The 11,741-nt window shown below is 40.0% G+C and overlaps 1 protein-coding gene across 1 annotated transcript in view; it reads right to left on the bottom strand.

Moving 5' to 3' along the window:
• Positions 1–11,741, bottom strand: part of gbe1b (glucan (1,4-alpha-), branching enzyme 1b) — a 107,141-nt gene that overhangs the window by 70,586 nt on the left and 24,814 nt on the right. Inside the window, exons 6-7 of the mRNA XM_034867664.1 lie at positions 7,405–7,495; positions 5,031–5,240 (exon numbers count right to left, since the gene is read on the bottom strand). Of these exons, the coding sequence (XP_034723555.1) occupies positions 5,031–5,240; positions 7,405–7,495 (301 nt within the window). The remainder of the gene's footprint in view (positions 1–5,030; positions 5,241–7,404; positions 7,496–11,741) is intronic.

The following is an 11,741-nucleotide window of genomic DNA, read 5'->3' as shown; positions in this document are numbered from 1 at the left end:
CAATCTTGCGAGCTGTTCTGTCTGATGTTGTTCTTGTTCTTCCAGACCTTTAACTTCCACTGGTCCTGATGACGGCCACTTCTAATTACATTCCAAACAGAGGATATTGGCATCTGAAAACGCTTTGCTATCTTCTTCTAGCCTTCTCCTGCTTTGGCACGGTCAACTATTTTCAGTTTCAGTTTTCTAGACAACTGCTTAGAAGAAGCCATGGCGCTGATTGTTGGGGGGGTCAGATGAGTCTGGGCATTTAAAACCTTAAGATTGACATCACCTGGTCTTTCCAGACCATGATTGAGATAATCCCTGACACTGTCAGGTCTCAGCTTTCCAAAAGGGTGCTAGAAAGAAGCCATTTTTTGTTTTCTGTTTTGTTGAAAGTGTAAATGATGAAAATAAAATCTAACTCTTTGTGACATGTTATATCAATGTCTAATCTGTCATTTGATGCCTATTGGAGATTTTTTTTAATCTATTCTTGGCTTCTTTATGCACATTAATACAAATTTCTACCTGGGGTGCCCAAACTTCCAAACCCCATTGTACAGTATCATTGGTGTTTCAAGGTAACATTTCAACCCGAAGGTTCAAGAAATATTGTATTCACTTTTCCTCCAATATACTCAAAATATTTATCTTATTCAAATATTCAGCATGGACAAGGACAAGCTCCTTTCAATAAAGAGATGCCCAGACCGTCCTGACACAAAACTATTGTGTCTGCGAGGACCTCCAATGCATGTTAACAAGTGGATAGCAGGCATCGATCTAATCAGCGTTCTCTCCAGACTGAGGAAAAGTTGAAGAGAAACAAACCCAAACTAAACTCCTTGATAAAGATGCAGAAGTGGAAGCGGAGCAGAAGTGGCAGCAACAAGGAAAATGCATCTTTTGCTCTGATAGCCAGTATCAGTCAGCTTCTGTCAACCTAATAAGAACATCATGGTTGGACTGTGATGGCTGATAGCAGGGCTGCTGCTTGATTAAAAACAGCCTAGGATCACGGCTAGCCTCTGAGCTTCATTTCCTTCCCAAAGGGAGGAGCAGAAAAGCTTGACACAAACGACACGTCCAAACAACCTGTGAGAGGCGCGGAAGACAAATGAACTGGCTATGACATTGCCGAGCTCCTCTGGGATTTTACAAATGACTCCTCATATGCCTCCCAGTCGTGGCATATGTCTGCACCGTGTCTAATGAGTAATTCGGATATGAGGAGAGTTCAATAAGTAATGAAAGAACACCCTGGTTCTCTTATTATAGTCCCTGTGCCTGACACTAAACATTGTATAATGTATCGGAAGCTGCTGCACACCGACACACACACACACACACACACACACACACACACACACTTATTAAAAGGGAGTTCAAAAAGGCATTTGATAGACTCAACAATGCCCGTTCCTCTTTAATGTGCGCTGGGATCATTTTGTGGGTACAGCGGCGAGAGGAGAGACACTTAATTAGCCACCCTACAACAACACCAATCAATAGTTTTGGTGTACACTAAGCACCAGAGGAGCCTGCCCGACTTAAAGCCTTTCATGTTTTTCCTCACACTCCTGTAATTAGCTGAAAATATGAACATTGCTAAAGCCTGTCAACACTGTAACATCAAATCATTACTCATAACGCATTAAAATTCAACTCCTGTCTTGCCAGATGTGTAAAGGTAAAATCAAGAGTATTGGAGGAAGCCTACATTCACCTTTAATAGCCCGTTCTACGCCTTTGGAATATCAGCTTAACAGTGGACCTGACTGCACGGCCATTCAGGTGAGAAATGTAATCTGTCATTTTGAGATCATAGCTTGCTTTTGACCTTCAACACATCACGCTATATTACATGGTCTGAGAGAATATAAAGAGTGGTACGTCAGCTCCCATTTGGCCTCATTTATCAATCTTTTCATTTGTTTCTTAAACACATTTTTTGTTTAAATTCAGAACCTCATAAACTGCGGTGCTCATTCATCAGCCCTGTAAACATTAATATATACAGTATGATGCAGCCGTGGTCGCTTGAATGACTTTAGTAGCATATGTTACATTCAAACGCAGCTTTTATTCTTCACAGCTAGAACATAATGTGGAGCTGAAATTGCAGTAATCAGTGAGCAGTTCCTTGCTTTTATATCATGGACGACGCTAAAAGGCTCAGAAAAAGGAATGTCGGATTTAATTACACTAAAATTATAGTTGCATTAAGTCAAAGACAGAGGTAAAGTAAGAGTCCCGCCGTGCTGGTTTAGGGCCGATTCTCTAATATCACGTAATAGAACAGGAAGTAATCAGTGTTGGGCATGTTACTTACAAAATGTAACATATTACAGATTACTAGTTACTGTCATTTTTTAGTAATTAGTTATATTACTATATAACGGTCTGAATTTGAATGTGTTCCACTACGGCGCATTACTATAGAGTCACTTTCATCAAACTAACAGCAGAAGTTTGACTTGGCAGCTAGCTTGCGAATTTCAATACCGGATCAATAAAGTCTCCTCTTAATCCACTTTAATACATCCTAGATATTCATAATATTTTGTAAAATCTGTATAAAAAGGCAAAGTAAAGCTACACAAAGTAGGCAAGTAGGAGAAAATGAAAATACTCAAATAAAAGTACATTACAGTTGTAAAAGTATGGCATTGTTGTAAAATGTTAGTAAAGCACTTGAATAAGAAATTCATGTTTAGTTTAAAACATGGTCAAATATAGTCTCATTAAAAATTCCTATTTACATTATTTACAGTACTTTATTTACAGATGATATGTGAAAAAGTACATAACCGTATTTGTTTAACAGGAATTTAGTTTTACTGCGAATTGTCACAGGAAGTGCTTTTATTTTGAATCATCCTACACAGAAGTTGTCTGTTATGTCCTCTTGCTAGCTGACTGAGATGAACGTGAGACGCTAGATGCAGAACATGTCCATTAGGCTTAAGTTGTTCACTTTCTAGTTTGTAAAACTGAAACATATTGAACAAAGGGTCCCAGTAAAGACCCGGTCGTCATTGGAAACCACTGTTGCCATGTTGTCCGTTCTGTCCCCTGTTGGGACACGGATGTTGTCCGTTCTGTCCCCTGTTGGGACACAAATGTTGTCCGTTCTGTCACCTGTTGGGACACAAATGTTGTCCGTTCTGTCCCCTGTTGGGACACGGATGTTGTCCGTTCTGTCCCCTGTTGGGACACAAATGTTGTCCGTTCTGTCCCCTGTTGGGACACAAATGTTGTCCGTTCTGTCCCCTGTTGGGACACGGATGTCGTCTGTTCTGTCCCCTGTTGGGACACAGATGTTGTCCGTTCTGTCACCTGTTGGGACACAGATGTTGTCCGTTCTGTCCCCTGTTGGGACACGGATGTTGTGTGTTTTGTCTCCTGTTGGGACACAGATGTTGTTGTACCGTCCCCTGTTGGGACACGGATGTTGTCCGTTCTGTCCCCTGTTGGGACACAAATGTTGTCTGTTCTGTCACCTGTTGGGACACTGGTTTGGATTTTAACAAGTATTACCAAAATGTAATTGGTAATACGCGTTATATTACTGCGTTGCAGCAAAAAGAAATGCATTACTGTAACGCGTTGCTCCCAACACTGGAAGTAATTGCATTGTGATTTAATTGCACTGCAGAACTTTCTCTATTATATATTCTCTTTAAAGCTCTCACAACTTGCCAACAATCCATTGTTATGGTTGACTAAGAACATTTCTTTTTTTCAACTTGTTGAAACTGAAAATCTTAACTGCGGTTTGCAATACTCTTGCATCAAATTGACTTGAACATCATGTTTTAACCGTATGCATCAATGCACATCTGCAACTAGGTTGTCCAAAGTACTGGGGTGTGAGTCTTCAGTGTCCCCATGCAGTTAAGGTTAACCTGTCAACGATTAGAATCTATTCCATATCGCGGTGCATCACCTACTCAATACTGTTTCGTATTGCTACACATGGTTTTCAACAACAAATTCAAGCAGTTAGATATGTATGAACTCCCCTTTTATTGTATCCGCTCTTAAAAAAGACACTTTGTGGATGTAGTGGAGTCTGAACACAACAGACAGGCACAAAAAAAAGCTTCAATCTGGAAAATCAACATCTGTGGGTAAAAATCGATTATGGTCTATCACTGTGTTGATGCAGAATCGCCTCGATCCGTGTGGCAATGCATGGAGGCAATGATTCATTCCAAAACACCTACAAAGTACATTAAAGGTGGGACTCACAAACTACCTCATGCTATCGATACTGAAAATATCACAATACAGCTATTCTGTGATGAGCAATACATTGCCAGACTATCCTGTGATGACATATAGTGACATCGTTCGGACAGAGCAGGTTTTCTCTCTTTATTTACTGCAAGTCTAAACTGGTAGAAAACAACACAATTCTGCAGCTCAAGTTTTTCAGTCTGTAAATAAAAATGACAAAACTATAGAGCAACGTCCAGACGCTGGACTCAAACGGGGCCGGGGCATCTGTTATTTTCCTCAAACTGAAACCTCTTCCTCATCGGCTAACTTGTGTTTCCTTCATTCTTGCGTTGAGCGCCACCTCAAGGAGCCATGAAGAAGTGATGCAAGGAACACGGAAATCTATTTAGAGCGCCTGTGGGAATTGAACCCAGATCTTCCGCACCAAAGGCATGTGTCATATCCACTGCACTATCGCCACCCAACCATCGCCAGAAGAAGGACTAATTATATACATTGCCATATCCATATTTTGTTCCACCCTTATTGTACATTGCACAACATATGCCAATAAACTTAAAGCTAAAACTTTACGTGTTGTTTATACGTCTTGATGTGATTACTGTAGTTAAAGGTTAAAGGCTGGTAGTGTGAAATTTCTCATTCAATCTTATTAAACATATCTTAACGTATCTTCTTTTTTTTGGTAAATACGCCCTTTTATTGACAGGCCAGATCCATACATCCAGTAGCCTGCAGAGTGATGCATATGTACAAAGACGCAGAGGAGGTAGAGGCGTGTGGAAGAAGATAGCGAGTACCTGGAGTAGTTGAAGAGGCGGCTGTCCCACAGGCTGTGGTCCCCTCTGGGGGGGGAGTGGAAGAAACACGAGTCGGAGCCATCAAAGCGGTTCAGGCCGTCCTCGGTGTTCTTGGAGGCGTGGCTGTGGACGACGTCCAGCAGCACCACTATGCCCATCGAGTGGGCCACGTCAATCATGTGCTTCAGCTCCTCTGGGGTACCGTACCGACTACAACACACACACACACACACACACACACACACAGATTTGTACTAGTCTGAAAACCTTTAACTTGATAACTAGAACTGCAAAGATTAACAATAAATTGAATTTTTAACTTAATTTCCAGCTATTTTAATAATTGATTAATCCTTTTGAGTAGTTTTTTTTTTAATGGAAAATAAGTAAACATTTGACGTTTGCAGCTTGTTAAATGTCTTCTAGTTTCTCCTCTGTGACAGGAAACTGAATATCTTTGAGTGGTGGCCAAAACAAGACATTTGAGGACGTCATCTTGGACTTTGGAAAACACTGATTGACATCTCCCCCCTTTTCTGACATTTTGTAGACCAAAAAATAAATTACTTAATTTTTAATAGATCAATTGATAATGAAAATAATATTTAGTTGCAGCTCTAAACATAACTCTAAATCTAAATCCTTAAGTCAAAATTACGCCCTTGAGGAGGAATGGACCAACTGTCTTCACAACAATAAACCTATAAGTCTATTTCTAATGTCTGGCCAAAATACTTTACCTCAACTAGCCCCCTCCCCTAAAAATAAACCTGGTTCATGACTTGTGCAAGGCAATGAGCAGCAAAAATGTCCTTGGCTTGAGTTTGCTTTTCCTTAAATTAGCATCACAGTGACAACAGGCCTGCAATTTAAAAGAAAGTTCAAGAGCACAAGCTGAATTTATACTTTATTATCATTATTCATATTGTCCTTGAACGTGTTTGGGATTTAGAAGACTATAGAGCAGTATATTATTTCACAGTCATAATTTCCCTCTCGGTCATTTGTCTCAAGATCATCCATTTTAACCACACTAATTTATACATTGAATTAATTTTGTATGATAATAGAACTCTTTTACAGTCCTTTAATGTTATTGAAAGTGTCAAAAAGAAGACACTGGGGATCTCAGAGTAATGCTACAGTATGTATGCATACACACTTCAGTATACAAACACACATATCCTTGTGTACACTCCTCATATTGTCCAAAAGCGACCCATCTGTCCTTCCAGCTATCATTCCATCAGCTTCCTTTCTAAACAGGACACATAGCGACAGTATTACTTCGCTTTCCGGTATTCGACCGCTCAGGTTTTAAGTGACACTGAGAGATCAATCATGGGTGAAATTACAATATACATTACACTTTGGGCTCAGCCTCTACTCTAACCAAGGGAGGGACCTCTGAGAGGAGATAAATACTCTGACTAGTCCACCTTTATCTGCGACTCCCTCCACTCCCTGGATTAACAGCCAATGTATTTACAGAGAGATTATTGCTGGTGTCAGACTTCCTAACCTTGATTTGACGTGACTATTTTTATGAATTGGCAAGTTGCTGGCTCAGTTTGGTCCTTTATGACGGGGTTACTTATCCAACCAATTTCTCTCAAACCATTTGAATTTAAGGGCAGAAATACTGTTCATGATATGTAAAACACTGCAAATAAAAAAGGACACCTCTAAGTTATAACCTTTAGGATTTCAGTCCCGGCTGAGCTGAAAGGACTCGTCGCGTTGTTTCATTAAAGAAGACTAAAGTTGACTGGAAACAATGTCTTCTAGCATGCCAATACTGAATGTTGCCTTCTGGGACCTGAGGCCCTCTGTTGCATGTCCTTCTCCCCCTCTCTCTACCCTTTCACGTCTTAGCTGTCTTATAGATATAAAGGCCTAAAATGCCCTAAAAACAATCAAAAAAATAATAAATGTTGCCTTCCATATAATGTGAAATGCACACTGTTTTTTGTCATGCACATCACTTTCAATATCTGCATGAGTCACTTGATTCTGGGGCAGGAAAGGGGGACTACGCCAAAACTACAATACAGACACATATTAAACAGAATGGAAAATAAATGAATGACTAATGCTAAAAACAAAAAGGCAATTTCATGTGAAATCCAAAATGGATGTTTTTATAATGAAAACCATAGAGGTTATAACTTTAAATGTTTTACACACTTTTGTAACATGACAGCTTTGCAATCAAAGCGTGTACCAAATTCATATTTTGTTAGCTTGGATGCCAGCCGGCCTTAGCCCCGCCCACAACCTTTGAGTTCAGGAAGTCTACATTCTGACTAGAATCTGAGTCTGATGACGTCAGGCTAATATTCTGTATCATACTCTGAAATTGATAAGCATTTACCTGGAAGCAGCAAAGAAACTTGTAATCTGATATCCAAAGCTGGCATAGTAGGCATGCTCCATGATGGCCATCAGCTGAATACAGTTGTAACCTGTGCACAGAAGGAGAGAAAGAGAGCTATTTCAAAAAAATTCTTTTGCAATAATGTGTTCAAGACTTTCCTACCACATTATTGAACTAACTGTTTGTAATACTTTAGATGTGTGAGTTGTGAGTAAGACCATATGTTTAATACATATGGCAGGATGTTCCAATATAGTAGGACATCCTGGTACTTCTTTGTTATTGAGAGCAATAAATTCCATCTATTTGGCTGCAATCACTGGAGGAAGTATCATTCTTGCTTATTTTCATGTGAATCCTCTTAAAATAACACCAGCTCCTTGGATCAGTGGTTCCCAACCGTTTTTTGTCCCAGGTACCCCCACAGCCCTGCCCCCATCCTCAGCTCCCAAAGTATCCTTGAAATGTAATGTATTTTATGATTGGGGAACTGTATTTAGGTTGGTTTAGTCATCAATCGTACTTGTGTAGTTTTATCTGTTTAGTCGTTACTTTTAGCTAATTATTTCAATTACATAGTCATTAGTTTTAGCTAACCACTTCAGTCGCTTATGCAATACTTTTAGCTATTTCCAGCGTCCAGCATCATTACTTTAAGGTATTAATTTCTACAATTTATTCTTTACTTTTCAGCTACAAGCTAAACTTGCTAACTATATTTCAAGCACACAACTTCATCATGTAGTGTTCAGGTGTTGCAGCTGATCTATTCTTTTAATAAAGTCATAATTTGTATTTATTTAAATTAGTTGGGCTTCAGCCCAATCTTTCCAAGTACCCCCAGGGGTACAAGTACACCTGGTTGGAAATCATGGCCCCAAAAAATAAATTAAAAATGCATATCATTATGATTAGCGGGGTTGATTGGACACAGAATAAATAAAGAGGTACAAGACATTTTGTGAAGATATCTCTGTTCACTGCTCTGATGTGTTTGGCCATGTTAATATGTTACAGCAAGCACCCGAGAACATTAGGACTCAATACTATTTGACCCGTGTCAGTCTCACTGTAGGCCTACGTGGGAGCTCCAGGCATTTCCTTTTTGACACAAGCTCTACTATCCAAAAGACAAGCTGCAGCTACAGGGAAACACCAGCTATCAGAGTCATAAGGTCATGTACAACATTTCAAAACGGCCTGCAAAAACTGATTCTATGAATAAGAGAACAACAGGCTTTTAAACTGCCGCTGAAGCACTCCAGAGGGAGGCTCTGCGCTTTTTCACTGTTGTGAGGAGCACATTTATATATTTATATCGCAGCTTCTTTTCAGGCTAGAGAGAGAGAGAGAGAGGAAAAAAAAACATTGGCTTCTGAAGGGGGATGACAAAGCACTGGGGTGAGAGGAACTTTCTCTTTTTTATATTTATATATACAATCTCTTCAGAGTGGAGAAAATGAAATGGCAGGCAAAGGCAGCCATCACTACACACGGTGGAGTTTAGCCTCCTGGAGAACCCTATTGTGCAGACTCCCAAAGCTGCTCCAGGTAGATTCTTTGACAACATTTACTCTGACAGTTTCCTTTGCCACTACACAGGATGACACAACCAAGGAAACAGCCTTCATCAGACGGCTCCTGGTTTGTAACAATGGCAGTGCAGCAGGGGGAATATGAATGCAATTTAATGCCCCCTCTTGTATGAGGAGAATTGCAAACCAAGACAGGGATATTTTCCATAAGATTAATTATTTATTTTATTTTATTTTATATGTATTAAGTAATTAGGAAAATCCATCACACGTCGCAGTTAATGAGTCACACTTGTAATGAGAAGACGTTGATCATAAGTCAAAGCACATCAATTGATATTTCTTTTGAGTTTAACTAATCTAAATCTGCAGCTATGTGGACACATTAAAGGCAAAAAGATATATGTTCAATCTTAAACGATTTGTCTTCAAAACTGAAAATTTGGTCAATAGCGAGGGAAAGATCCCAAACATTTGAAAAAAAAAGCTATTTGTGTTGGGTCAACAGGCAGGGTGCCATTGCCATCCATAAAACGGACAATATAATTAATAATTAACGTTTGAAATATTGTCATTTGCCTCTTCGCTGCTTTTATAAAATAGGAGAGAACATTTAAATCCTGCCAAAATTTCAATTAACATAATTTTCTAAAGATAAAGTATTTTACCACAAGTCCTCTTTCTGCTTCACTTTCTCATAATTTCACAAAGATAAGACTGGTTTCTTGGATATCAAGGACGTTGTTCACAGTAGCATTATTATTCACGTCCACAGTCACACAGTTCTGTTTCTACGTATAAGGCCTAATAAAGTACAAGTAGGGCTGGGCTGAACCAAACGTATCGACCAGCACACACACTGAGGCTCTTTCACCAATCTAACTCAAATGACAATATTTAACAAATAAATTAGCGGAATCCTATTTTTTTTTCTACTTTTTGTTATTTCCACTCTTCATTCTAACCCCAACCAGCCCGTCAGACACCGCCTACCAAGAGCCTGGGTCTGGGTCCGGGTCTGGGTCCGTCCCAGGTTTCTGCCTAAAAGGACGTTTTTCCTCGCCACTGTCCCACTGTGCTTGCTCTGGAGGAAACTACTAGAACTGTTGGGTCCTTGTAGATTCTGGATTTTGGTCTAGACCTCCTCTATTTGTAAAGGGTCTTGAGATAACTCTTGGTATGAATTAATACTATAAATAAAATTGAATGGAAAATTGAATTGAATGGAATATAATCAAACCATGTATAGATGTAACAGCCACTGACATTTAACCAATCAAAAAGACCATATTCAAGTCCAGGGTGAATTTGAACTAATCCGAACAACTACGGCAGAAGTGAGTCAGTACGACAATGCTGAATGAAAACTACTCACTTCTTAATATATTGATATCCAACTAAGTGTGACAATTCATCATGAAATCAATATGAGATCACATCATCCTGCCCCAAGTACAAGTCTGTATGGTTTTTGCAGGAAGATTGATTCTTTCTACTATTGACAGTCCGAGTCAGGATCATAGAAAGGGAAAGCAGTTTTGTGCCATAACTGCTGTGTGGTATGTGACTTGTGCTGTGGAGCCCTCTTTAAAAAACACCGTCCAACAGTCAGTGATCCCATCCGGTCATGCCAGTCAACAGGATGTTGACTTGCTGATGTGGCTTCGTGCTGAGGGAGTGTGACAGGTCTGCTGCTGAAAACACTACTGGAGGAACAGTTAAGGACCAGCAGTCGACAGAGATGACACAGGACACTGGCAGTTATAAAAAACAAAAACAGGCACTCGAACCCCGGGAGTAGTGTTTTTGTAAACGCGTTGCTGGCTCCGATTTGATATGTCGGGAGGTATACACAAACGTAACCTTAACGCTTCACTTCCTCTCTGTTCTTGGCTGGAGAAGATACAGATTGTTCTCAAGTTGAGTCCGCCAAAGCTCTTAGTCACACTAAGATGAAGAGGATCCCAGCAGGATGATTGCTTTCTGCAGACTTTAGTTTCTAACAAAATAAGAGGGACGTCTAAAAGGAAGAGAATATTCGTATGTGTTGTCATCGTGTAGGTCTGGTTGGGATTCGTTTGGGTTTTTTCTATACCAATAAAACCGTGCCGAAACAGATATTTTAAAAAAACTAAAGAAAGAGCAAAAAACGGCAGACACGACTTTAAAGAACAACTTGCTTATTGCTCAGGTCATAGGTGCACATTGAAATGATTTATTTAAAATGTATTAACAATAACGTATTTGACCAGTCAGTTGCTGGTAACGACAAAACAACCACTAGATCATCGAAGAGTCCTTTACCACAACACTGAATGCACCAAGAGCTTCCAAGGTGCCAGTCAACGCTTCATTAGATGCCATCGGTGATGTTCTCCTTCAACTCCAGCAGTGGCCGTGCTGTCTCAAAGGGCAGCTGGTGCATTCTGTGTCTTCAGCTGCAGGCTGTTGGACGTCACAGAGTTGGAATCCTTTCCAGTGACACGTTTGGCTTTCAGCATTTCTAGCTTTAAAAGGGCCCATGGCATGAAAATGTCCCTTTATGAGGTTTTTAACATTACAATGAGTTCCCCCAGCTTGCCTTTGGTCCCCCAATGGCTAGAAATGGTGGTAGGTGTAAACTGAGCTCTGGGTATAAATTTGCCCCCCCCATGAGAGAGAGACATCATGGCTTTCAAACGAGCAAAGAGGCAGTTGGTCACACCCCCCTCATCAAAAGCTTCAGGGGACCACTAAGGTCTATATAAAGAGACTTCAGATACAGTATTAGGGACCACTAAGGTCTATATAAAAGAGACT

Source organism: Etheostoma cragini, chromosome 3 (genome assembly GCF_013103735.1).
Source record: "Etheostoma cragini isolate CJK2018 chromosome 3, CSU_Ecrag_1.0, whole genome shotgun sequence".
NCBI classification, from domain to species: domain Eukaryota; kingdom Metazoa; phylum Chordata; class Actinopteri; order Perciformes; family Percidae; genus Etheostoma; species Etheostoma cragini.
This window is presented reverse-complemented; position numbering and strand designations above follow the sequence as displayed.